The sequence below is a fragment of the Canis lupus genome, chromosome 2 (genome assembly GCF_048164855.1).
Source record: "Canis lupus baileyi chromosome 2, mCanLup2.hap1, whole genome shotgun sequence".
Classification (NCBI taxonomy): Eukaryota; Metazoa; Chordata; class Mammalia; order Carnivora; family Canidae; genus Canis; species Canis lupus.
Window position 1 is genome coordinate 29,323,351 of NC_132839.1, and position 27,802 is coordinate 29,351,152.

A 27,802-nucleotide genomic window follows, 5' to 3' on the forward strand; every position below is an offset into this window, starting at 1 on the left:
GGGGCCGGCACCCTGCGACTCCTTGGTAAGCACATTAGTTTTAGCAGAGGTTTAATGAGCTTTGTTGTTGAAGAAGGGGGAGGAAAAATCAAGCAACCAGATACTCTGGGAAAAAGAAGAGCTATTTTTGCAGCATAGGTGCAGTTTCACCTCTCCCTCAGAAATCCCAGTACCTCTGTCCTGTTGGGCATCTGGGTCCCAGGTTTCTCAGCAGGGGTGAGAGGTGTTTCTGTGCGTGTGCACTACTCGTTTGTCAGCCTATTAGCACCTGCCCGTAGCCGGCCTCACCCATAACACAGAGGACTTAGGCCTTGCTCCTGTGAATGGCCACCTCTGCTAAAGGGCACTTTGGGACGAAGGTCAGGAAGTTAGGAGGGGTGAAACTGGACGCGTTCTTCTCTTGAGTGGTGGTGGTGTTGACATAGCTTTATTTTCACAGCCCAGGCCTACAGCCTGCCTGCCAACTTAGAATGTGTGTAGTTGACCGCCAAATAATTTGTCTTACCAGCACCTCTTACCCCTGGCCTTTGCTATCTGTGATTATCATTTCTAATCAGATCAATTTTACTAAACCTGGGTAAAATATTGCCTTTGACAGCACTGGGACCAAAATCTAGAAAAAAAAATTTTTTTTTTAATCCATCCATGATCTCACTGATAATGCCAAGGAAAATTGAAAATCACTTTAAATTAATATCAGCTCAGCAGCTTCATCACCAGGCTGCTGGGGTGGAGTGCTGAATTTTTAAACATCATTTGAATCACTTGGTTGATCATAACAAAACAAGACATTTTATTAGATCATTAATAAGAGTACTTATCAGAAATAAGTGCCCCTGGATGGATGCAAATCAGCCTTCTGGGGCCATTTATAACTGTGGAGAGAATTACACTGCCTGACTTCAATAATTCACCAAAGAACAGAGAATAAACAGCAGCAAACATTAATTTTATAGGACAGTTTCATATGGTTTATGCTTTGAAATAAAAGGGATATGACTCTTGACTCCTGCCTGAAACTAAACTCCTTAAAAAGGAGTGTCTCCTATTGCTGGCTTCTCCGGTATGGAGACTTCGTACTAAGGAGCATTTGTGAATCCACGGGTACCCTGCCTAAAATATGTAAGAAACCAACATATAAATACTTTAAAAACAATTAAAACTTTGTACGCTATCATGTCCTCTGGCAAATGGCTATGGATTCTTCATGATCAAGCGCTTTACTTGTCTAGGATGGGTAGCAAAGTATCTAAGAAACAAAGGATCCTTTTTATGACCGTGAGTTTGCAGAACTGAGTAAGGGGGCTCCGATCACAAGGATCGTCTCTGAAGGTAAGGACAGGCAGGGGCCTCATTTGTAGCTGCTAGCCCAAAGACGGGAGCGGGGACTGCTCTGCTGTGTTTCCAAGAATGACAGACGCTCTGGAGCTGGAAATGAAAGGTCGGAGCTGGGTCCTCTCACCCCAGGCAGAAAACAAGGAGACCATGAGAAGAGGGAGCCAGTCCAGTCCACTCCCTCTGCCCAAGGGCATGTCCCCCAGCCCCTGATCTGCTCAGTGTCATCAGGTGTGACCTTCTCTTCTGCCACTTTGTGTGTGTGTGTGTGAGAGAGAGAGAGAAAGGGGGGAGGGGGAACGTGCGCACACACAAGGGAGTGCAAGTCAAGGGAGGGGCAGGGGCAGGGGAGGGGGAGAGAGAGAATCCCAAGCAGACTCCCTGCTGAGGGCAGAGCCTGCCCCGAGGCTTGATCTCCTAACACTGAGATCATGACCTGAGCTGAAATTGAGTCATACCTTTAATCATCTGAGCCACCCACGCGCCCCTCCTCTGCCACTTTAAGCCAACGCGTTTGGCCTTCCTGCAGGGTCTCCTCCGCATTCCCCCCCAGGCCTCCCACTCCAGAAGAGCAGGACTTGGGGAGTCCCCTGCTCCAGGGGAGCCCTGGGCTGGGAGAAGGTGGTAAGAGGTGGTCTTGTGCTTGAAATGACTGCCTTTTGACACCAGAACTAGTGGTGATCTGCGAACCCGTCCCTGTCACTTTGTGCCTGGGCTGTTGAAGTCAGAATAGTCCAGCGAGCTGTGTGGTCACCTGCCTTTAGGCGAGAGCCTAGATCAGCTCCCATGTTTTCCTGGCTTCTGGTCAGTGCTTTTTTTCCCCACTCATTACTTTGCCGTTGGACAGACTTAAGTCTGTAGAGAGTTACTGATACTAGAAGATGATTTTTGTGGCCTTGTAGAGACAGCCTTTTGAGAGCAGAAAAATAAATTTTGACCGAGATGATAAGAGTAATGGTTCCTACCACCTGATGAGTGCTGCAGCTCGTTACTCTATACCTTACTTTACCTGCGTGGGTTTTGTCATCCTTGTAACACCCTGTGAGGTAGATACTTTGATCCCTCCTGCTTCAGAGAAGTGAACCTCATTGCCCAAAGACACAGAGCTAGTTGATGGTACAGTCAGGGTGACTGCGTTGAAAGTAGATCTAGCTCCACGCTGTATCCATCCTGCTCAGTGACGCCTTTTACATGGACAAGACTGATGTTTGAAGGTGAGGCAAATTACGGCATGCCAGGGGGACCTTAGAATAGGAAGATCTAAATGGCAGAAGGAATGAGGAACGATCTCAGGCACGAGCCCAACCGTGGCCATTATGGTGCAAGTCAGGAGGTGGGGAGGCTGGATCCGTTCCAGGGAGGGTCGGCCATGTGCCTGGAGCGCTGACCATGTGCCAAGCACTGTTCTGAGCTTGTTATTTATTCTCACGTAATTGATCCTCACAACAAGCCCATATAGTAGGCTCTGTTGGTGCTCCATTTTACAGACGCAGGAACTGAGGCAGTCTGGCTCCAGATGAATCATTCCCTGATGCTGCCTTTCTAGGGAATCTCATTGTTCAGGAATGGGAGAGCAGCAGGTGTGTAGGAACTCTGAGAGAGTGACTCTTTAAAAAAAAAAAAAAAAAAAAAAGATTTTATTTATTTATTTAACAGAGGGAGAGAGAGAGAACAGAGGCAGGGGGAGCGGCAGAGAGCCCTTGTGGGGTCGGTCCCAGGACCCTGGGATCGTGATCTGAGCTGAAGGCAGCCGCCTAACCAACTGAGCCACCCAGGTGTCCTGGGAGAGTGGCTGTTGATCCCACCCTCATCCTGTGTGTAGGCCTAAGAGACGCTCCCCAAGACACTGTCCAGCCCGTATTTTATGCTGGAACCTGGAATTATTAGCCACCCTGCTCATGGGAGAGCTTGGCGGTTGGGGTGCAGAGAAAAGGACTTTCTCTGCCACATGAGGGTTTTCTCATGAGGCCTGCGGTGATCGGGGCTATGACGAATGGTTTGCTGTGATAACGTCTGTTAGTTCTCATGACTTCAGAGGAATATGTGTCAGCCTCTCGGGGATGTTCCATTTTATTACCTAACCAAACACAGTCTATTTTTTTCCCTCTGCTGATTGCCCAGGCTCTCTCTCGAGTCGCTTTCTCTTACTGAGCCTTGTGGGGTCTCAGTGAGTCATACCCTCTGGCCGACCTGTGCCAGGGAGGACGGCGGCAGCGCCCACCGTGGCACCTGGTGTCCCCAGTGCTGGACGTGTGGTGAACCAGAATAGGCCTTCTCTGTGCCCACCTGGTCTGTCAGCCTTCCAGGGGAGAACCTGGGGGAACAGAGGGTTGTGGCGTCTCTTCTTAGAGAAATGAACCTAAAGCCATTTCTGCTACAGTCTTTCTAGCACTTTTGCTTTTGTTTTTAAGCAGCCTGGTCTTCTGACACAGAGTCTCTTTCCTGAGATATCCAATTGAACTTTGTCTCTGATCACTGTGCCTCCCTATTGTTAGAAACTGTAACAGTAAATCCCTGTTTCCAGAAAGAAAATACTGGGTCATCTGATCAAGCATAGAGGTTCAGACTTCCAAAAGAGAGGGTTTGCTCTAACCATCCTGAACTCTGAGTGTGCCCTGACTCGATCTAGACTGCAGTGAGGAAAGCTCCGGGGGCCTCCTCCGCCTGGTACATTCCTCAGTCATTAGGCCAGCTCAGTAATGTAGGCCAAGGCTGTTGCCTGCATTTCGGGACTGTGCTCCCTCTGCAAGTACCTGAGGCTGCTGGCAGCTGTGTAGCGAACATACTTTTCCTCGAAGAGTGTGCATCCCTTTGGGAGCTATTCTTAAGCCCATCTGTTTTCAAAACAGTTTGAAGTCTAAATATCTGGGGAATTCCTCTAGTTAATAAGTGAAGAATGTTTAAGCCTGCTTATGGTTTTGAATTTGGCATTCTCATTAAGGAAAGTTGAAAAATGCTGGGTAGCTTGATCTCTGGCTATGAAATCACTGACATGGACAGTAGTTAATGAACTGGGTGTGGATGCAGTGTACAAATCTGGCTTGCTGGTTTTTTTGAGTTTTAAAAGTCTCTAACAACAAAAAAAATAAAAGTATCTGACATTGTAAACGTGTGTATGTGCACATTCGTTGACCACACAGTATTTCGTGGGTCTTAAATATATAAGAGAAGGAAGGCTCTAGAGAGGGGAGATTTTTGATAGAGTTATAAAGAGCCTTGTTTGTGAACACCCACCTTGTACGTTTTATTCTTTACTGCGTGTGTGTTCGGTGCATAAGGCTTTAGGACCATGTCACTTCCTGCTGTGAGCTGCCTGGCCTTCAGGAATTGTGCACACAGACGGGGAGATTCGGACCTTAGGCTGCAGGTTGTATCTTCAGATACAAAAAACCAGGATCGACGTGAGTGACATATTAAAAAAACGAGTTTGAACGTTTCAGTGGGGCTCTTAGAAATAGGAGCGTAGCCTACAGGAGACTTTGGCTTTTTTCTTTAGCTCATTCAGAGACTTTTAAAAATGATGCTCACTGCTTAGCAGTATTGGTTACAAGCAAAAACGACTTCAGTGAGAATATAAAAGGTTTGAAAAGAAAAAGGTGAGCAATGACCAGCATCGTCTTGGTCTCTGGGTAAATCCAAAGTTATCCTCTTGGTTTCAAGGACGAGGGTCGTCTGCATATTTGAGCCCAGTTCGCTGGTAATACCCTTTAGTGGCTGATTGGAAACCACATGGCTCTGCTGAGAGCTCTGCAGGCCGCCCAGAGCGGGGGTGGCTTTGCGATGGGCTCGCTCGGGGGTTCTGGGTGCAGGCTGCCGCAGTGGTGAGCGGCTCTGGCCCTGCACCCTCCGGGAAATTGCTGGTGGGCTTTCGGCCCGCGGGGGGTGCCCCGTCTGGGGCTGGCGGCTGCCCGGTCCCGGTGGCTCTCGGACGAGGTGTCTGCGGCCTCCAGCTCCCACCCATCGCCTCCTTAGCAGCGGGTGGCCCTCTGCACAGAGGCCCACTTGAACTGAACCCTCCGTTTCCTTGTGTCAGTAGCACAGGTGGGTGAGATTTTCAGGGCTGGGGTGGGGGTGTGTAAGGAAAGAACCTTCTTTGCTGTTAACAGCGACTATTTCCAAATTAACGTTGTTGTCTGGCACTTCTTAGTGAGTTTATGAAATGATACCATATCTGTTTTTTTTTTTTTTAAAGGACTTGGTTCAAAAGAGGCAGTACCTATATTTTACAAACTTCGTATTTAAATGACAGATATTCTCAGGAGTTGTTGGAAGTCTTCCTGATGGGGGCCACCAGTTTGCACCCTCGTGCTGCCTCCAAAATGACCGGATTCCTAGAAGGAGTACCCTGATTCTCAGATTACCTGCAAAATCCCAAGTGTGGCCCTGGCTCTCCGTCTGCCCGTGACTCACTGGCCACCTGGAGCCTCTCCGGCCCCTCTGCGTGCCCCCTGCCCTGGTCCCGGGCAGCCAGCACCCCTGCTCCGCGGCGGGGGGCTCGGGTGGCAGCCCGCCCACCACTCCCTCGGGGTCTCTCGTCCCCTGGGTCAGCCGACATCCTCCCGCGACCCTGCGGGTTCCGGCTACTCGGGAGGAGCCGCCCTGACGCCGGGTCAGACCGGCCTGTGGGCGCCCTGCACCCCGGGTCCCGCGGCCCTGCGAGCGCGGCCGGCCTCCCCTGGTCGCGGCGCCAGCTGGCCTGTGCGAAGGGGCGGGCTTGCTGGCAGTGGCCCCAGCTGGCAGCTGCGGACGGCGGCTGGAGCCCCACACGCTCCCCGGGAGGAAGAAGTAGAAGCAGGGAAGGGGAAGCTGAGGCAGCTGCAGGTGAGTCAGGGCTCTTCGGTAGGAGACCTCGGAGGGCGCCTGCTGCGCCAAGCGGTCTTCAGGCTGGGCCTCTGAGTCACTTTATAAATGTCCTCATTTATTCAAAAGGGCATTTTTATTCTTTCTTAGTACTTCCATGTATTAACCATAAAATAAATGTAGTGAGAGCAAAACCTGCATCGGAGCAGCTCACCACCGCGTTGTACCGTACCGTGAGTCCTCCCGAGGTCGCTGCCGGGCGCTAATGTTTCTCCTGTATTGTTTAATTAGAGAAGGTTCTTTGCCGTGTGCGTGCTGGAGGATGGTGAGGTGGGATTGAACCTGACGCCAGGAGAGTCGGGACGGGCCGGTGCGCCGATTCCAGCAGGAGCACCGCCCGCAGATCCCACGCTGGGATCCCACGCTGGCGGCGGCAGCGCTGGCCTTGGGCCCACGCTGTGTGTTTATCAAGGAGCAGGGGCCCCTGCTTCATGCTCTCGGGGCCCCGGGCTGACGGGGACGCCTCTCTCCGAGGTGTCTTTGATCTCATGGGAGAAGTAAGGGAGCTGGAGAAGGAGGCTCCCGCTCAGGAACTCTGCTGCTTGGATGTGACATGTGTCACTTCTCAACCTGGACTGGCTGGAGCCAGTGCCCTGGTCAGACTGGATGTGGGTGGGGTGGAAAAATATGGCCATCGTCCACGGAGAGACAGAGGAGGTTTGAAAGAATAATAGAGTCTTCCCCAAAAGCTTCCGCAGAAGCTTCCAGTCAGAATGGGACTCTTGTTCTAGTTGATTCTTGGGTTTTCTGGGTTTGTGTGAGAGACTCAGAAATAACAGATGGCATAATCCTCTCCGTTTATCATGTTTGGTTTTTCTTAAGCTGTTGGAAGGGAACCTGACTGATGGCATTGTATCTCGTGAGCAGCAGTGATTCTTTCTGCCTGTGTATGGAAGGGACTAGAAAGCCTGCAGTTGCTGCAAGAATGAGTGTCTGTGCTCGCCAGTGCTGGGAGAGGCTGCCCAGCTGTCCACTTAGACAAGCCAGAAGCCTGTTCCCTAAGGGTTATTTATTCTCAGAGTTGAGGCACTTAGACAGAGGGCATTTGGAGTCTCTCGTGTTCATTGGGCGTCCATGAAGAAGGAAGTTATATATCTTGATTTTTATGCATAAGTTCTTCTAAGTTATTTGGTTTCCATCCTTTGTTACTCTCCATTAAAACACTCTACTGTCTTATTGATCCTGAAAAAACTAACGAGGCTCACCTCAAGACTTATATTTTGCTTGGTATCACAGAATTAATTATGAACTTGAAAAACACCTTTAGTTTAAAATTACATACAACAGTGACATTAAAAGTTTTTTTTTTTTTAAACTTTTACTTGAACTTTGAAGTTCAAGCTCTAATTCCATGGAAACAAACCAAAAATGTTAGGATCCCACAGTATATTGAGGGCACAGGCATACGACCCCTGGCTTGTAGGATGTGCTCCAGGTCACTCTTCAGAGTCTTCCTGGGAGATTGATTCTTCAGGCCCTCGTGTTTGACAGAGCATAAGACCCATAAAGAAGGACATGCTTTCTAAAGATTTTTAGATGATGAGGTTTGCACAAGGAAAAAAAAATGAAACCAGTTAAGTGGACTTCAGAAATCTCATAAGGAATGAATCATTTAGAAAATAGGACCAGACAAGTAGACGTGCTCCCTCGGGGGGCTGATGTCTCAGGGAGGAAGTATAAGAATGACGCCTCTAGAAGTGGTGCTTGGCAAGCGGATGGATCCCATGTAAGAGGAGTGAGAGTGGGCATAAGAAAGAGGTGTGAGGAGCAGGGAATTAATGGACACACTTGATGACGAGCAAGAGTTCACTGGGTGCTCCAAATGGCTCGTTCAGTTGCTTTCGGAGGGTGGGCCCTCGCTGCCCTGGAAGGGCCAGCAGGCAGCAGAGACCGCTGAGAGGTCTCCCCTCAAGGAGGGGAAGCATCTTGTAGGGGGAGCCAGGCCAGGCGCGGGTCGTAACCAGGATGCCTGTGCATGAGCTGGGTCTCCCCGGGAAGTTCCTTGAACCAGGTGCCGAGTGGACAGCCCAGCTCCAGGGGAGGAGAAGTTGAGAGAAATAAGGCCACGTGGCCAAACTTGCAGTTTTCTGAGGTAGTCCAAGACCTTCGGGGAAGTAAAGGCGGTTAACAGCAAATGACCTCCTGCCCATAGTAACCCGGGAGCCCCGTCTTGCCAGTTGCTGAAGAGAGGTTACTGAGCACAATAGCTGATTTGTGTGTGATCCAGACGAACGTCAGGGCCCCACAAGGGGCAGGTCCAGGGCCCCGTCCCTGCGCGTGTTCACCGAGGCAAGCTGGAGTCACGCCCCGTCACGTCAGCCTGCCATCTTGGGACACACAGACTAGCATGGACCTTACACAGAAATTCAGAAAAACAGCTAAAAGTGTACCAATGAGGTCAATTCGTGAATGTCCAGCTTACGGGGCTTGGCGTGCTCGTCAGGCCTTTGTGGAAGGCAGAGGCTAGCAGTCGTTTCATACTGCACCTACACATGTCACACTGCTCTCTGTGGGAAGCCTCCAGAAAGGGGTTCTTGCCCGTAGCACCGCTGACATCGCCTCCTTGGGGGGCTGGCCTGTGCCCTGCAGGCTGGTGGGCAGCGTCCCTGGCCCCCTGGCTGCCCGCAGCTCGTTACTCTACTCCACGAGGACCCGCCGAGTGCTCCCTGAGTGCTCCCCGGCAGAATGCGGGCGGAGGTGGGGGCTGGAAGGGGGAAGGAATCGGCGGGAAGCTGGAGGCGAGCGGGGACGCAAGGACGGGGTGCGGGTCAGTGCGTGTGGGCCTCTTCTCCCCGCGTCAGGATGCCTGCATTTCCTCAGTCAGCTCGAGGGGGGCCGGGGCACAGGAGAGGCGCAAAACCTCTTTGATAGCTGGTGTTTTTGGTGGTTGTTTTGGGATTTTATTTGTTCATGAGAGACACACAGAGAGAGGCAGAGGCAGAGAGAGAGGCAGAGGCATAGCAGGGGCAGACCCCAGGGTCCCGGGACCGAGTCCCGCATGGGCTCCCTGCACGGAGCCTGCTTCTCCCCCCACTATGTCTCCACCTCTCTCTGTGTCTCTGCCAGTGCGGCCACCTCACCGCGTGTGACGCTTCCTCCAGACGCTGTCTTAGACTTCACTGTACAGAGAATCTCCTGAGGGCTTGTCAAAAACCAAGTTTCTGGCAACAGCTCCAGAAAGTTTGATTCAGTGTGTGGGGACCAGAAATTCAGAGTTTTTTTGTTTTTGTTTTTTTTTAAACCAGGTGGCCTACGTCTCCCTCTAGGAGGTGGGAGATGGTCCAGGGGCCACACTTCAAGCAGCAGCCTCCTAGAGGGTCTTTCCAACTTTTGGAAGGCAAAAAGCACATAAATTCTATTTGCCTAATCCTCTTATCCTCCCAGAAGATTCTGGGAGACCATATTGCCAAAGAAACCACCGGTGACGTGGGAGCAACATGCAATCTGCTCGGAAGTGTATTGATCATTTGAGTCACATGGGTCACGACAGGAAATTTATTATTTGACCATATGATCGCGTGATCGGTATGCCAGCGATTAGTAACAGCTCAGGCACGTTGAGCACATGATTGGCCTACGCAGCTGCCCCCGGACTCCTCGCGGCAGCCTTGGGAGCCAGAGGTCGCTACCCCAATTTTTGCAGGAGAGGAAACGGAGGTGGGCGAGGTGGAGGGTGAATGGCCTGTCCGAGACTCGCGGCTGCCAGCGGCAGAGCGGAGCCTGGCGTCCGTTTGCCAAGGCCCGGGAGCCCGCAGCCCACAGCCCACGCAGCGTGGCGCTGCCAGCACCTCAGGCCCCCTGCACACGCGGCCGGGAGCAGGCGGGGAGTGACAGAGGGCCCAGGGCCTTCGAGGGGTGGCCTTTGAAGTCATGGGAAGGGGGCACCCGAGCCCGCAGCAGCCTTGCCCTCACCCCAGCCTGGGCCCCGCTGGTGCAAGGGAATCCCTGAGCAAGGGCCTCCTGCCGGACGGGGTGGGGGGCGTGGGGGGGGTGGGGGGTGGGGGGCGGGGACCTTCGTCCCAGGCCCGCGGAGCTCTGTCGCCCTGCGTTCTATATAAAGTGTGATTCCGTTTCGAAGAAATACAGCAAACAGTTCTTAGAAGTAAAATCCCTTCGGTGAAGGACTTTTCCAGCTTCCAGGATGGCATCTCTCAGAACAGGGCTTCTCAACTCGCCCAAGGAGCTCCCCAGAGCCCGCCCAGCCAGCCCTCGATGTGCTCCCCACCAAAACTCCGGGTCTCCAGGGCCCAAGAGGGCCTGGGCAGGTTTCTGTCTGTCTCTCTTAATATATATATATTTATATATATATGTCCGTATATGTATACAATTATTCTGATTCTGAGGTGTACTCAGTATTATTCCTCCCAGGAATAACACAGCATCACCTGCAAAGGAGTCTCACCAAAAATATTTAAGCCGATTCTAAACTAGCCTTTAGATTTAACCTCATTTCTATAAAACAAGGGATAGAAAAAACTTTAAATGACCTCATGAGGAAGCAGACAAACCTGTAAGGCACCTGGCCTGGTATCTTCAAAAAAAGAAGTCAGTGTCAGGGGAAAAAATGCAAACAGGGTTAGGGGTGAAAGGATTATTTTTCACTAAAAGAAACAAGACAGCCCAAGGGGCGCCTGGTAGCTTGGTCAGTAAAGCACAGGACTCTTGTTCTCAGGGTCTTGAGTTCAAGCCCTATGTTGGGTCTGGAGCTCACTTAAAAGAAACGAGACACAAAACCAAATGCAGTGCATGAGCCTTGACTGAGTCATGGTTTTAAGAAAACAACTATAAAAAATGGGGCAGGATAGGGAAATTTGAGTGTGGACTAGGCTCTGGATATAAGGAAAGTATTGTCAGTTTTTTTATTGTGGTTATGTAGGAAAATGTCTTTATTTTTAGGAGGTGTATGCCACGGTGTTTAGAGTTGAAATGTCGAGTCACATCTGTGACTTGTTTTCAAATGGTTCGGAAAAAAAAGCCTGCATGTTAGTGTGAGGCCGTGTACCAGTGTTGACTCTCAGTGTTCATAGTCTGTTCTTTTCAACTCATACCCATGTTTGCCAATTTTTCATAATAAAGTAGAAAAGAGAACCAAGGTGAAGAAGCAAGCTAGTGTTCTTCAGAACCCTGTCGTGGGCTCCTTTACAGGCTTTGCCGCTCTGGTAATGACGGCACCCTTGTCTCCTGTGACGCACGTCGGCGTGGGGTCCGCTCACTGTGCCTCTGCCCCTTGGTTTCTCTTACGGTCACCTCCTGGCCAGCTGGCCCTGGGTGGCTGTGCCTCCCCTGCCCCTCTTCCCTGCTCACTGACAGCAGGAAGCTGCCAAAGATAGGACCCTGTGATGGAAGTTACAAACCCAGTTGAGCTCAGCTCACTGCCTTTACCCTTGTACGAGGGCTTTGTGGGGGTCGACCGTTGGTCGGCTGCCCGCGCTGCGCTCTGCCTGCAGTAGCACTGTAGGGCACCGGAGCTTGCGGTCCGGCTCTCTCCCTCTCCCTCTCCCTCTCCTTCTTTCTTCTTCTTACTTGCTAAGTATTACCTCTTATTACTTGCTTTACTCTGCGGACCTTCGTGATAATCAGAGCACCATTTCCTGAAGTCAGAGGGCTGTCCAGTTATCCACAACCATCTGGGCTCTGTGAAGTCAGCCGTCCCGGGATGGAAATGTACGTAGTGGCCTGCGGAGAGAGGACTTTACCTGGAATGTCAGCAGGGGCGGGTCTTCTTTGAGTGACTTCTGGAGGAGCAGGGATCACAGGGAATAGCAGCGGATGGCATGTTGAGGAGCTGTGTGCGGGAACCCCCCCAGGTAACAAGATCTGTAACGAGGATCTGTCTCCCCTTTGATGTGGATGTTGTGCCAGCAGGGCTCTCCCTTTGCACACATGGGACGTGGCCAGAGCGCAGGCTACCGTGGAAGCCCCTGATGCACTTCCAGACTTTCCTTTGTCCCCTCGATCTGAGGCCGTTACTTGGTCCCCAGGGAAGCCCGCCAGGCAGCCTCGGGCAGCATGGCTACTCCACTGCTCCTGGCAATTGGCGAACTCGGCCTGGGAGACCAAGGCACGCTCTCGCCCTGTTCAGACAGGAGTGAAGGCCTCATCCCAGCCGTGCTGGCGTGGATGTGGGGATTCGGTGCAGCGGAGGGGGGATTGTTTTAGCACGGATGGACAGAGGACTGTGTGAACGCAAGCACTTGGCCCGCCCAATGGTCCTGCCCTAGGTTTGCCGAGGACCATCTGGCTACGCCGGACACGCACGCCCTCTGCTCTCCTAAAGCATCACATCGCTTCTCTCCTGAGTGGTGACCCGAGAGGCTGTCGCAGGGCCCCGAGGCTCTGCAGAAGGACAAGCACATAGCAGTCGTTCGTTCCCACGCAGGTGTCCCACGGAACAGAGCAGGAGCAGGGATCCAGAGTGGCTCGCACAGCGGGAGCTGCTCTTCTGACCTAATTAAAGGACTCGGTAGAGGCCTCAGCCTCTCCTGACGGGCTGTGCACCTGCTGCTCGGTGGCCCCGGGCGTCCGGGGCTCATCCCTCGCTGGTTTCTCCTTCTCCTTCAGAATGGCTCCTTCTAGACGGTCTCCTGCAAAGCTTTCTTTGTACTGGTAACTCTTCTCTCAAGAAGTGTTTCTCTGGTGGGGGGGTAGCAGAGTGGGGGGAACGAGTGAGTGGGAGTAGGCTCTACTCGCGGCCTCTGCCGTTTAGGTCACAGTGAGTGCGACAGCAGGGTGGGCAGTGAGGAAGTAGGGAGTGAGAGCAGGACCCTCCCGGGAGGCCAGGTGGCCTCTTCTGTCTCTAAGTAGCCTGAGCCTCCCGTTTGCCTGCAGGCAGCGGCCAGGGTCCTATTCCCCGGTGAGCTCTTCCCGCAGTTAAACTGCTGTCTGGCCAGGGCCTCGCTGTGCAGGGAGAGGCCCGAGGGACAGGAGCTGGGTGTCCAGCGCTCACTCTGCCGCGCAGCGGGGGGCCAGCACCCTCCGTGGTAGCTCCTGGAGCAGCCCCGGAAGGGGAGGCCAGGCTGAGACCTGGGCCGACGGGTGGCGGGTGGCCGGGGGAGCTGAGTTGGGAAGGGGGCACGGACTCCGAGTCTGAGGGGACCAGAGCTGTCCCTTGCCCGGGTGTCCGAGGGGCTGGTCCTTAGGACGGTGCCAGGCCGCTTCCCAGAACAGCGTGTCCCGTGACCGTGTCCGCGGGGCCCCTGGGGGCGCTGAGGCTTGGAGGCGGGGGCAGGTCCAGCCCGGCCCTGGGCCCCTTGCTCCCCAGGGCTCCCCCCACCCGCCGCAGGCCCGCGCTCCCTGGCCCCCGGGGAGCCCACACCACTCCCGGGTATCTCACCGCTGACAACAAGGAACCCCGCGGCTCTCCCTGCCCCGGGGGGGGGGGGGGCTCCCGGGGGAGCAGGGGCCAGACCTGAGCTGGGAGAGCACAGCCCCGGGCCGAAGCCACCTGCCGGGGACCAGGAGGGGCCGTCGTGAGCCGGGGCGGGCCCGGTCAGCGGCCGCGGGGGGACGTCGGGCGCTCGGCGGGGTCTTCTGGCTTCTCCGAGCCCTGCCCGCGCGGATCCTGGCGCGGAAGTCGGCGCGCGAGGAGGACGGACGGACGGACGGACGGACGGACGGGGCTCGGGCAGCGCCGCACGGTGCACAGCCCCGGGCCGTCTCCGCGCTCGCAGGGGCTGGGGCTGGGGCTGGGGCTGCGGGGCTGCGGGGGCCCGACGCCGGGCCGAGAAGGGGCGGAGGGGTGGGGGCGGCGCCTGTGCGCCCAGAGCTCTCGGCCCGACGGCGGCAGGCCCGGTGAGGGATGAGGGGCGCGGGGTGGGCGCGGGCGGAGAGGGAACCAGCGCAGACGGCGTGAGCCCGGGAAGGGGAGCCCAGACGGAGGGAGCCGGGGCGGCGGGGGCCGGGCGGGGGGGAGACCGGGGCGCCCGGGGAGGCGGGGAGGGGGCGGGGAGGCGGGGAGGGGGCGGGGCCCGGGGCGGGGCGGGGGCAGCGGCGGGGCGGGGCGGCGCCGCGCGGGGTGGGGCGGGCCGGGGCGGGCCTGGCCTTGCTGACCGCCCTGCTCCCTCCGCCCCGCAGGTGAGGCCGCAGCCGGGCCATGGCAGCATGACGCCCCGGGCGCGCGCCGCCGGACGCCGGCCAGCAGGAGCCCCGGGCCGCGGGCGTGAGCGCCCCGGAGCAGCGCCTCGTTCCTGAGCCGCCCGAGCCGCCTTCCGCACGCGCTCGCTGGAGTCTTCGGCCCGTGGACCCCCGACCTTCCCGCCTGGAGCACCAATATGTGTCATGTTATTGTCACCTGTCGCTCGATGCTCTGGACCCTCCTGAGTATAGTGGTGGCCTTCGCCGAGCTCATTGCCTTCATGAGCGCCGACTGGCTCATCGGAAAAGCCAAGAGCCGCGGCGGCGGCGGCGGCGGGGCCGGCGGGGGCGGGGGCGGGGGCGGCGAGCCCGACGCCCGGAGCGGAGGCCCGGCCGAGCCGCCGCACCCGACCCTGGGCATCTACGCCCGCTGCATCCGCAACCCGGGCGTGCAGCAGGTGCAGCGGGAGACGCTGTGCGGGCCCTACGCCGAGAGCTTCGGCGAGATTGCCAGCGGCTTCTGGCAGGCCACCGCTATCTTCCTGGCCGTGGGCATCTTCATTCTCTGCACGGTGGCCTTGGTGTCCGTCTTCACCATGTGCGTGCAGAGCATCATGAAGAAAAGCATCTTCAACGTCTGCGGGCTGCTGCAAGGGATCGCAGGTAGGCGCGGGGAGCGGGCGGGCTCCCCCGGGCCGTCGGGGTGGGGCGGGCATCGCACCCGCGGCGGGGGCCGCCCCCAGCGCCCCAGCCCTGCGACCCTTCCCCCGTGTTCCCCTGCGCTGCCCTCTCCCCGGCTTCTACCTTGTGGGGCCTTGTGACAGTAACTACTACTTTTTTGCTTTTGCCGGTAAGTTAAAAGTGTGCTGTCCCGTCAGCGCATCCCCCCAGGAGATCTGGGGGCCCCGCAGCGCCGCCCTGCGCGGGTCGGCCTCGCACTGGGGGAGCCTCGCGGGAGGGGGGCGAGCCACGCAGTTGGGTGTGGGGGTGGAAGAGCCACGCAGTTGGATGTGTGTGGGTGGGGGAAGGGCTATGCCGTTGGGTGTGGGGGGGGGTGGAAAGAGCCATGCCGTTGTGTGTGTCTGCGGGGGGGCGGGGGGGAGCCTCACGGGAGCCTAAGGGGTTGGGCGGGGGGGGGGGGGGTGCGGAGGGCGTGCTCCGGGGCTCCGGCCTCAGCGCCGTCCCCAGCCACACGAGGTCTCAGCCTCGGAGAGGAAGCAGCGGCTGGGAAGGAATCAGTATCAGCTGCTCTGTGTTTAATAATGTTCTGGCTTGAACTGTCTCCTGGAACCTGACGGAATGTTCTATGCATTGACTTCAGAAAATACAGACTAGGTGTCCCGCTTTCAGGCAGTTGCCCACCAGTGAGCTTGTTAGGCCTCGGTGGAAGAAAACGGAGGAGCCCTTCACGGTGACCCCAGAGCGGAGGCTGCGAGCCGCAAGCAAACGTCCCACCCCGCCAGCGCTCAGCCTTTCCCATACGGGTTGGAGGGGTGTCATCTCTTCCCGACGGCACAGGGACACACACGCAGACGCTGCAGCCTGAAGACATGGTTGAGGAACTAAAAGAATAGATAGACTCGCTTTGATTTTTCAAGGGAAAAAAAAGTCACTTTTTAAACAATCGTAATCCAGGTGTAATTCCGAACTCTAGCAGGAGAATGGTCATCCATGCACAGCCCTAGCTGAAGGTGCTGGTGACTCATCCTCAGCAGACCCTAAAGCTAAAGCTTGGTGCGTGGGACTCCAACAGGCAAGATAAGCAGTGAGCCGGGTGTCCGGGCTGTAAAGAACCAAACCCCAAATGAATTACCTCTGGGCCACGTCCCAGCAGACTCGAGCTCAGCAGGACTGGCCTCCACTCGGCAGATCAAACAACAGTGCTTTTCCCAACAGCTGATAAGCTAATGCTCTCGGTTTCTCTGATCTTAGGGGAGCCCCCATACATATTTGTGCGTGGTGGCTGGTGGATGAGGGGCCGAGAGAAATGATAGGGCCCACCCGGTCCGGGTCCGTTTGCATGGAGGATGCGCTCCTGGGGCCTCATCTCGGAGAGAAGGAGCCGTGCCCTGAAGTGCTCAGGCCCTGGGACTCTGTCTCTGGGAGGCGAGGATTCTGATGTCCAGTTTTGCTGGAGATAAATGTGCCACCTCTCTGGACCTTGGCATTCCTGACTGAATGGAGAGATTGGAAAATATGACCTGACCTTAGAGTTTTTTTATCTTAGATTTTTAATTTTGTGAAGCTCATTATTCCGTTTTTGATTCACTTCTGAAAAATGAAGTTTATCCCCTTCAGGTTGGCATTTTACCTTCCAGATATGTTACATAAGGTTCATCTTTCTCTAGTCAGAGACGTGCTCCTCCTTTATTGCCCTGAGACACACAGTGCCTCAGGGGTATGTGCATATGTGCTGTATGTATCTTAAAACTTGTGCTGAGAAGTATTACAAAGGGCTTTTTTTTTTAAGGTTTTATTTATTTATTTGACAGAGCACAAGCAGGGGGAGCGGCAGGCAGGGGGAGAGGGAAAAGCAGGCTCCCTGCTGAGGCTGGAGCCAGATGGGGGGCTCGATCCCAGGACCCAGGGATCATGACTTGGGCAGAAGGCAGATGTGTAACCAACTGAGCCTCTCAGGTGCCCCCCCCCCCCAAGGCTTTTGAAAAGCCAGAATAAACAGACCAAGAGAAGGCAACATGCACAATTTATTAATCCTGTTGAAGAGCCCTGGTTGACCAGAGAGGTGGATTTCTGTGTGATTTTTTCCTTACTATGTTGTATTTCCTCCTCCTTGGTGATTTATGCCTTTACTCTGATTTTTACCAAAGTGCTGGTATGCAGGCAAAACTCCTGGTCTGTCATCCCTGAGAATGGTTTTCATCCTGAGAACCTGAGTGCCTTTTAGCAAATCAGTGGACGTTTATAGTATGAAGGGGGCATCTTGGGCCTTAGCGCCATAAGCTGTCTTTTACTGTCATTCAGAAGCAAGCCACTTCTAGATACCCTTTTAGTCTTACAGTCTGTTTACAGGCACATTTTGGTGGGGGGGTGGTGCACAGAGGGAGAGGGAGACAGAGAATGCCAAGCAGGCTCCGTGACCAGCATGTAGCTCGATGCGGGGTTTGATTCCCTAACTCTGAGGTCATAACCTGAGCCAAAATCCAGTTGGATGCTTAACTGACTGAGCCACCCAGGTGCCCTCATGTAGTTTTTAATAAGGTGTTAGTCCAGTGAACTCAATCTCTAAGAATGAGGATCAGTCCAACAAATGTTTTGGTGTTCTTGGTTGCTGTTTCACATAAATGTCAAGAGTGTTCATTTTGGCACAAAGATCAGTACATGTCATAGGAATTATTCATATACTCCAGTGAATTATTCCTGACTTTTCTCTCTCTCAGTATCAGGCCTCGGGAAAAAGGATTAAAAAGAAGGAAATAGTAGCATACTTAAGGTGCTAGTCTGTTGGTCACCTGTCCATTCTAAAAGTTTAGATTTTCTAAGGTAACTTTCTTCCCGCCCCTATCACTTATGTTCCCTTTGCATTCATACAGCATCTCAGAAAGTCTGAGATTACCTAAAATTTTGAATTGGCACATGGCAGAGACTCCTATATAGTCAGACTGCCTTGGTAAGGCCCACTGATCTAAGGCTAAGAACTGAAATACAAGAAGTGGTAGTTTATTTTCTCCTCGCAGCCCAGCAGCATCCTTTTTGAGCAGAAATCATGGGTAAGATGACTGCACTAGCCAAGTGACTGCCTCATGTTCCCTTCCCTCTATAAGGGACGCTTGGTGGGCTCTTTCTGTCCTGATGAAGGTCTCTACTGGGTAGCTCAGGCCAACGTAAGCAGTAGCCATGGTCCTTGAATCTATGGCTGAGAAAGTGCAGCAGTGTCTGAAACAGCTGACTGCTTTGTGTCCTGTCGGCCAGTATGTAATAGCATCTGGGCAGCCCCAGCCTCAGCCAAGGACCTGGTACAGCTTTGAGCACCAGCCTTTCCCCCCTGCACCCCGCTTCTCAGCCCTGGATCTACGTGACGTTGGAACAAAGGGTGAGAAAGGAGCTGTTGCCAGTGCAACAAAAGCATTCTTTAGAAATACACTCAGACTGTGTTTGTTCTTAAAACTTTGATTTTGGCAAAAGTGACATTTTTGTAAAATATAACTGGAAGAAAAATTACAAGATGTGGTAAGCATATTCCTAGTACAACTGATTCTAAAGAATAAATAGCCCTTAGGTTTGTGTAGCCTCATTGTCTATAGAAAGTATAACATAAATTATTAAAATATGGGTATTTTGATTTTAGAAGTGGATGTTAAAGAATTTGCTATCTCAGTGGAACTCTCAAAATCTAGATTGCTTAAAAATAATAATAAAATAGACAATAGTTATCTATTGTCTACTAATTAATGAAGATACTGGATTTGCCTTCAAGGCAAAGCCTCCTGGTGTGAGCACCCATCTGACATTTCCTAAATACTTAGGCACAGATGCTGGAGTTCCGTACTTGCCTCTTGGCAGCAATTAGAGGTCAAGCCTTACCTGTCTCTGGATCATTCCTGACCTCACATGAAATGTCTAATAATTTACCTCACTTCTCTAAATCTCTTTTCTCACTTATAAAATGGGTATAACGAGGTATAATACATACCTCACCATTGTTTTGTGGATTAAATTAGGTAATAATATATGAGAAGAAAGGCTTAAACACAGTACTTTGCACAAAGTAAATAATAAATGGTAGCCATGTGGTTATTAAATTTTTTCTGCTTTCTGGGCAGGTCTTAGTTTTTTTGTTGTTGTTATTAATGTTTCCTAGAATTGCTGCATTTTAAGGAGTAGTGATTTCTATTCCAGTCTTGAGAACTAACCTTGTTCTGCTGAAAATCAGACATCACTGTGTTGTCTAGGGCCATTCCCCGGCTCCCTCTAGCCGCCTGTGTTGGGGCCGAAGAGGGTAGAGCATTCCTGTGTGGCTCTGGTGTGACTGTGGGTGTCCTTGGGGCATTTTTTCAAAAAGCAGAAGATTGCATTGAATTGACAGGAAAACTGAGAACTCCTTCCTCTCACTGCTCTTCCCCCTGACCCTCAGTCTCTAATCCATTTCCTTTCTGGAGGCCGCTTCTAGCAGTCGAGCCTTGACTGCAGGTGGCTCTCCAGGCTCCCTTCACAGAGTAAATCACAGGCTGATGGGCCTTCCCTAGGTGAGGACTTGTCCAGATCTTGGCAGAGCCAGAAGCACACATCAGGCCGTAGCCCTCTGGGATTCATTACAAAAGCTGGGTAACGGGCCAGCAGGGTCGTGGTTGCCAGCTGTCTTCCTTAGGTTGTGACCTGGATGTAATCCATAATGAAACCGTAGAACGCAGAGATCCAGGTTTTCCATGACGGCATCGAGCAGTTTGTTTTTAGAAATGCATGGAGGGCTCTCTTAGAAGTCTATGGAATCCCCAGTGACTCAGGGTTGGGACAGAAGCCATTAAAGTGAGCTCAGGGTTTGGCTCCCTGGTCCTGGCTTGGACTCTGCCGCCGGGCTGGCCGCGAGGGTGGGGTAGCACGGGCTGCGGGGCCGCCTGCTGATTTCTCGGGCTTCCTCGTAGGCGTCTGCGTGGCCCTCACGCTCTAGTCCCTGGAGCCCTCTGTCTGCACCCTTAGGGTCCAGCGGGACTGCCCCGGAGCTGCGCCACCAGTCTGACGGGATTAGCTAGCCGGGGGGCTGGGCCCTGCCTCGGGGGGCTGGGGCAGAGGGTGTGTCCGAGGGAGCCCCCCCTGTTGTCAGGCCCGGCCTGGCGTGTGCGGGCTCAGCTTTCTGGGAAGGGGGCAGTGGTTCAGGATGGAGGGGGACAGTATGCGCAAAGGGACAGGAGTAAAAAGAATCGGACAGAGAAGACAGGTGAGGATTTCACCTTTGCTGCTCGTATAGTTGCTTTGTCATAAATCAAAATGTGTGTGCGAGCGTGGAGAGGCCCATGAAATAGGCCGCGATCGCGCTCCAGGTCGTGCTACTGCCAACTGCTGTTTCTCACAGGATGAACAGTAACTATCAGGAGGACGACCACGACTCAGCCCGGTCTCGGCGTGTATTTTGGCTTCTCCCTTGCTCTCTACTCATTCACTTCTGGGCCAGAGAGACCGGCCATTGGAGAGGAGAAAAATAAGAACAGGGGCTTCAAAAACATAAGGACAGGGGAAGAGATTCCTGAGTCTCACAGGGAACTTGCCCTGGAGTTTTACACCTGAAACATTTACCTGGCTTTCTCCAAGAAGGTAGTGGGACTCTGCCCAACTTCAATCCTCAGAGAAAAAGTATGAGGAAATAGAGGAAGCATCTCCTGCTTTTCCTTCTTAGAACAAAGCGCTGGAAGCTTCTGGCTGTCAAAGGAGGCTCTTCATTTCTGGTTCTCCAGACAGAGAATGCACCCCAGAAGTCAGGTCCAACCAGTTCTATGTCTCAATCAGTTTAAGAAAACCACTGATTTGGGGCACCTGGGTGGCTCATCGGTTGAGCATCTGCCTTTGGCTCAGGTTGTGATCCTGGGTCCTGGGATTGAGTCCTGCATGGGGTTTCCTGCAGGGAGCCAGCTTCTTCCTCTATGTGTCTGTCTGTCTGTCTCTCTCTCTCTCTCTCTCTCATGAATAAATAAATAAAATCTTAAAAAAAAAATACCACCGATGATGACAGATCTACTAATTCATCAACCTCCAATAATCCCCTAGTAAAAACTGAGTATGCAGAAATGTACAGCAGGTCAGAACTAAATTTCAATTCAAGGAGTTTTTATTGGATGCCTACTAAATGCAAAGACTATAGACTCAGGTCTCCAATTTCTTGAGTTTCTGCTCCCCAGCCATATTACAATAGAGTCATTGTTTCATAAACTATACCCTAGAGAACCAAAGCTATATATATAAAAATCATTATATATAAAGGGAACCGAGAACTCAATCATATCATTAGATAAAAAACTCCCTAAAAGCAAGCGGAACAAGCAGGCATTAATATAAGTCCAGGGAGTGGGATCTACTTTTAAAGAATCAGTTGGGTGCTCGCTTCGGCAGCACATATACTAAAATTGGAACGATACAGAGAAGATTAGCATGGCCCCTGCGCAAGGATGACACGCAAATTCGTGAAGCGTTCCATATTTTTGTTTGGCGCCTGCCTTTGGCCCAGGGCGCGATCCTGGAGACCCGGGATCGAATCCCACGTCGGGCTCCCGGTGCATGGAGCCTGCTTCTCCCTCTGCCTGTGTCTCTGCCTCTCTCTCTCTCTGTAACTATCATAAATAAATAAAAAAATTAAAAAAAATAAAATAAAATAATCAGTTGGAAGGTCTAGAAGAAAAGTGCAAATTCTCTTAAATTTCAGAGCAACTGATACACAAATAAAATGTGGAAAGCGGTTTGCCATGGTAACCACTTAATTATAGATGTAAATTATCATGGAGCCATGGATGATGTCCACATTCTATTAACTAATAATCACTTAAGTATGGTTCTGAATACTTACATGAGCAGTTCAGGCACTGTTATAAGAGCTAAATGCAACAAGCGTATTCTAAGCTGTGACGCCACTTGAAAAGTAACGTGCATCTCCTGTGAAGAGCTGTGCTCCAGCGCAGCTGGCCATATTTATAAGTTTAGTTACTGTATACAGTCTTTCCAGTAACTTTATTAAATGTCCAGGACTAACTCTTTTTTAACCTTTTTTTTTTTTTAAGATTTTATTTCTTTGAGAGAGAGCACAAGAGGTGGGAGGGGCAGAGGGAGAAGGAGAAGCAGACTCCCCACTGAGCAGGGAGCCCGATGGCCAATAGTTGAGGGTTGAGGGGCTTGACTAGAACTCCTGGATCATGACCTGAGCTGAAATCCAGAGTCAGACCCTTAACCAACTGAACTATCCAGGTGCCCCCAAGAATCACTCCCATTTGAAAAATAGCCTCTACTACTGATGAAATCTAAAATAAACAGTGAGAGGGCAGCCCGGGTGGCTCAGCGGTTTAGCACAGCCTTCAGCCCACGGCGTGATCCTGGAGTCCCAGGATCAAGTCCCACATCAGGCTCCCTGCATGGAGCCTGCTTCTCCCTCCTCTGCCTGTGTCTCTGCCTCTCTCTCTCTCTGTGTCTCTCATGAATAAATACAATCTTTAAAATAAAACAAAATAAACAGTGAGAATGCCAAACCAGTATTAAAAATTTCAAACCAAAATGCCCAGCTGCTATGTGTTGAGAGTTTTGAGGCCAGTGTCAGGGCCCTGTGTGGAAAAGACACCTGCTTCATTGGAGGAGTTATTTAACATAATCTGGACGTTAAGACTTTAGCAGGCAGGAAATTTACTTACTGTCCTAAAAATTTTATTGCTCAAAAACAATCTTTTCATGTGTCTTTTCCTCTGCTATACACTACATTTTTATTTATCTTGGAAGTTTATTTTGAATGATCAGTGTAATTTGGTTATAGTCAAACAGAAGCTCTTTCTTAATCTAGCATGTTGGATGAATAATTTATCAAGAAAATATTTTATAAATTTTTCCAGTTGATGTAAACAGTTTAAAAAAATAGTTTCTCTTGAGAAGAAAACTCTATCACTAATTCACAGGAAGGAATAATCTGGCTAAATTAGAATGTTGGATGCATTCTAACTATAAAGAGTTAAGGCTTTAGAAATTGCCAGGGAAGTAATTTGCATATAACATGAATCATTGCTGAGAAAGACTTCAGAAAGCTTCAACAAGGGAGAAACCGCATCTTTCTTATAGATTGTTTCTCCATATATTCTAAGGGCATGCAGGCAATTCTTAATTGATGGTCATTAATTCTGAGTAATTCTAACAGAAACTTCCTCTGGAGGCCTTGGTTATAAAGTCTTTTTATGAAAACTATGCTCTGATTGTCTTCCAAAGAATTCTCTTTATGTTGTTGTGTCATCTGTCCACCCCCGACCCTGGAAAAGTATTTTTCTTGCCAATTATAATTCCCTGGGAGTGTTTTTAGTAGGAAATCAGTACCATACTAGATTCTTCTGGGGAGATAGTATGAGCATTAATACAAACTTTTAAAAAAATTGACACCTGATCCTTCACTTTTCCCCTCAGAAAAATCTTACTGGTTAAAAACCTCTGTTATTAATCATGTACAAAGGTGACATGTAGATATAATCTGCTCTACAAAGACACTGTGGTACAACCCAAAACCCTTTTCATGAAGAGTGAACCCTCTGACCTCCAGTTCCTGATCTGCCTATCAAAGCAGAGTTATTAAATGTCAAAACTGGACCCAGTTTGACTCGTTCATAAGCTCTTGAAATTTTAAAATGAGGTGCAGTGAGAACAAGTTTAGATTTTAGATTCCCAAGAGACAGGGAGTTCCAAACAGCCTCTTTACTCTTCATCCTGTTACTTGCTTCTTAGAAAGGTGTCCGCAACCTGACACAGGCAACCTCTGCCCTCGTGTTCCCTCTCCTCAGAGGGGCCCCTTGCCCAGTGGTTACTGCCTTTGAATGAACCCTGATCCATTCCGCTAAGGTTTCCAGAAGTCTACATCAAAAATGAGAAAGATAAGGACAATGTAGTAAGATTTCATAGAGCCGAGTATGTTCAATTTAAGGAACTAATTATCAGATTACATCCTTCACCGCTTTTGTGTTAAAATATGCTTTTATGAAATGATGAGGAAAGGAGGTGATGGTTATTTTCAGTGTCTTTATATCAGCAAAATAGAAATATTGGCCTTCCAGTAATTTTTCTGGCTATTGTACTAGTGTGTGAAGTCTAGAAGTTGTGGGAACCACTGTTCTAGAATCTAAGCAAGGATCAGATTGTGTCTTTTTCACAGTTCTATCTCTGCTGTTCAGAATGGGCCCTACTCCGTACATAACTGTTAGTAAATGCACGTTCATTGGTAAAAACGCGATCTGTGATATGATGGTCTGTACTAGCACAGCGATACGTTTCTAGGCATGTGGAAAAGAGTAAAGTGTTTCCCAGTGCTCCTAAGCCTCAATCCCGACATGACCTCTGCCCTCCAAGACAGGGCACAAATAATTAATGGAGCCATTACCCAAAGAACTAATAAGAATCATTTCAGAACTGGAAAGCACCAGAACTAAATTCTGTTTGGGCTTTTGAATAAATTTGCATTGAAAAATTGAAAAACCTTAATGGGCAAAGTGATGTCAAAGGTATAGATTAACCAAACTGGCAATTCTTAGGCAGAAATCCTTGATTCATGTTATAACTAATACCTGGCTTTATCCTTCTGTTTATAAATACTGTGGAATACGCTGGTAACTTGACATTTTGGTACTGAGGCTAGTGGCCTGCCTGGCATCTGAGAAGTCAAGCAGGTTGGATGCCATTGCTCGGTAGCGTTGCAACTCGGGAGGCAGGAGACCAGGACTCTCCTTGGGTGGAGAGAAGGGCCCTGAGAGCCACCATCCGGGTGTCTGTCACCCTACGTCGTGCCTGAGGTGGAGGCCGTATCCTCAGCGTGCGGACCCGGAGACAGGCAGGTCTCCCACCAACACACCAATAACTTAAACCTGTGGAGCCAGGGAGGGATGCAGGGGGAGGTCAGGGGAGGCGAAGGTCATCAGCTGTGTTCTGTGAATTAAAAGCTATTTGAAGGGGGTGAGATGGTTGCACTGTGGCCTGACCTGCTGGACAAGGATGTAATCGGGGCGCTGAGCGTGCCCGTGGTGCCGCGTGTTGTCTCATCAGCTGTCCCGGGAAGAACACCGGATATGCTGTCTTGTGGCTGGCGTTGTTTTAGGTGGAGGTGCAGCTTTATATGGTTCCCAATCATACAGAATCTCAAAGATGAAAATGTATGTGGATTATCTGGCTTAGACTTTTTTCACTCTGGTCCAATAAGTTTTATGTTTCATTTGCAGTTTTCTCCTCACACGGTTGTTCGCATTGGCCAGAGGAGGCAAACTTGAAATGATTCTGACCTGTTCACTAGGTTTTCTTCTCGAAGTTTCTTTAGCCAGGGGCAGCCATTCCACAGTGGCATCTATATTGTGGTAAAGAGGCTGGTGACACTCAGATTGTAATGGAAGAGAAGCTGTGGATGGAACGTCTTTATTTGTCGTTGGCTTGCTGTGGTGTTAGCAAATCAGCCTGAACAAACAACAGGTGACCCTTTATTTTGGTGCAGCCTTTCCCTCCCTCCTGCCCCCTCACAGCATTGGGGTGCTTTTCTCACTTGATAACTGTCCCACATCATCCACTCTCTAACCCCTTGTAGGTAGAAGTAAGCCAGCTTTGAGTACATCCCAATCTTTCTTCTTCAGCGGGTCAAATGCTTTTGTCTTAGAAGCGAGTCTCTGGTTTGCAGTAAAGCAGCAGCAGTGGAGTCTGGAGCCCACTGCCTGTCCCAGGTCCCCTGCTCGGTAGCTGTGGAACCCTACTGAATCCCTACATGCTGCGGTTTCCTCATCTGTCTGGTGATAATATTAATAGTACCAACCTCATAAGTTTGTTAAGAGGACTGAATGAACTAAATTTAAAGTGCTTCACCAGTGCCTGGCACATTGTAGTGCCCAATAAGCATCAATGGTTGCCATAGTTACAAGTTATTATGCCCACTAAAAGGTTCTAGTCATCTGTATAAACTTCCAGCCTTAAAGTATTAGTTGTGAATGCATTAAATTGGGCAGAGGTGTTTATAGCTTTAGCTCCATGTCATCTTTACTTGGAATCTAGCATTTGTGCCATAGAAGACCTTTCCAAAAGGTTCTTGTAAAGACGTGAAGACTAGAAAGAAAACAAGATTCAGAAATGACAGGGGAAGTTGGTCAACAACACAGCATGGATAAAGGACTATGGCTTAGGCAATGAGTGTGGATTTGGGAGAAAGATGGAGACGTAGAAGCCAAGGAATAAGGAATACACCCCCTACTGCTGTTAAGTTTATAGTTGAACGGGAGTCCATGGTGCCCAAACAGTTGCTGTTCTTTTATGGGACAAATGTGTATTCCAGCACAGTTAAGACTTCCACTTTTTACTATCACTGTTCTATTTAGTTTTCCAGATACTCGGTTAACCCTGTACTTGCCACTTAGAATTTCATAGGTAAAAATTTTAAATAAAAATTACATTTTTTTCCTTTCTTAAAACAGAGAGAACCAGGTCTAGCCTTGTGTTGTGACCGAGAATGATCACTACAGAATGTCTCACAAAGCTCCTGAACATGAAGAGTGTGTAGGTTCATACCATGATGATTGGGAAAAGCAGCGTGATGACAGATTCAGTGGGTGGGAACTGGGTGTGGTCTGATACGGTGTGCTTCCTCAAAGCATGATGTGTGTGCCCAGCGGGATTGTGAAAGAGAAGTGTGCACACCTAGCAACAGTTGATGACCTACAATTAGCTATTAAGGACTGCCAAAACGACTTCCAGCTGTCAGATTGGAAGTAAACAGTATCCCTACGTTTGTGGTGAGCCACTCTGTTGTACCATGTTGTACCACATGAAACAGACTTAGAGGTAAATAACACGGTACTCCTCTCCTGGAACGCAGACCACACAGACCAGACGCTGATCTGTGACACTGCCTTCAGTGTCTGCTGGGCTGCTGATGGGAAGGGGTCTTTCCATTCTCCAGGCTCATGGTGCTTCTGGACACCACCCTTCCCTCTGCCACGGGCCACCCCTCTCTTCATTTACCTTTGTATCCCTCTGCTCTCTACCACTTGCTATTATCCCGAACTTCTCTAGGTTTATCCCTGCACTGCTCCGCTCTCAGCTGGGGTCCTGGAAAGGTCCACAGGTCAGCCACAGTCTGTCTTTTCAGCTGTGCTCACTGCAGCCAGCAATAGTGGGAAACAATTTCAGAGTTTTGAGGCTAACCTAAAGCTGGTCTCCAGATTAAATGAAAATTCATTACATTTAATTGACTCAGTACTTTATCTTTGTGTTCTCCCAAAGAGCATCATTTTCTAGAGCTAGAAAGGAGGTTTTTAGTGCTTGCAGTCAAGTCCCATGGTTTGGCCCTTGCGTGGGTTTCATTAGGAAGTACGGCAGCTGTGCTGTTAGCTGAAATTGCCAACCCCTAAGATTCACGTTATTGAATGAAGCTTTTCCTCCAACCATTTAAAAAACTTGGCAAGTACATTATATTGGTTTCCTTTAAAATGTAACATCTGCATCACAGCACCCTGTCTTCCCATTCATCAAATATTTACTGAGCACCTATTACATGTCATGTGGTTCTAAGCAACTGGGATACATAAAGAATAAACTGACAAAGTTCTTTGTCATGGAATTTACACTGAAGATGGTGGAGACAGTATACTAAATAAGTCATTCAGTACATTAAAAGGTGGTGGGTACTGTGGAAGAAACAAAAAGTGCAGCCAGGCTGAGGGGTTAGGTAAGCCGGGTGATAAGAGGACATCAGGTAGTCAGGGCTGGCTTCGGGGAGACAGATTCAAAGACTTGACGGGATAGAGGAGTTAGCCACGTGGGTCGTCGGGAGAAAGCGCCCTGCGGCCCGGGAAGAGTTAAGAGCTGAAGGCCCTGCGGGCAGAGG

General features: G+C 50.9%; 1 protein-coding gene, 1 long non-coding RNA gene and 1 other non-coding gene across 3 annotated transcripts in view; 2 read left to right on the forward strand and 1 right to left on the reverse strand.

The window, feature by feature from the left end:
• Nucleotides 1-27,802, forward strand: part of LHFPL2 (LHFPL tetraspan subfamily member 2) — a 153,566-nt gene that overhangs the window by 114,853 nt on the left and 10,911 nt on the right. The window contains exon 4 of the mRNA XM_072794057.1: nt 14,269-14,931. Coding sequence (XP_072650158.1) covers nt 14,466-14,931 — 466 coding nt within the window. The 5' untranslated portion in view covers nt 14,269-14,465. The remainder of the gene's footprint in view (nt 1-14,268; nt 14,932-27,802) is intronic.
• Nucleotides 21,025-26,698, reverse strand: LOC140614793 (uncharacterized). The gene is made up of 2 exons (XR_012015570.1): nt 24,924-26,698; nt 21,025-24,809 (listed from the first exon to the last, which is right to left on the reverse strand). It is a non-coding gene; the product is annotated as an uncharacterized lncRNA (long non-coding RNA).
• On the forward strand, nt 21,312-21,418 carry LOC140624052 (U6 spliceosomal RNA). Its single transcript, XR_012023593.1, has one exon. It is a non-coding gene; the product is annotated as a U6 spliceosomal RNA (small nuclear RNA).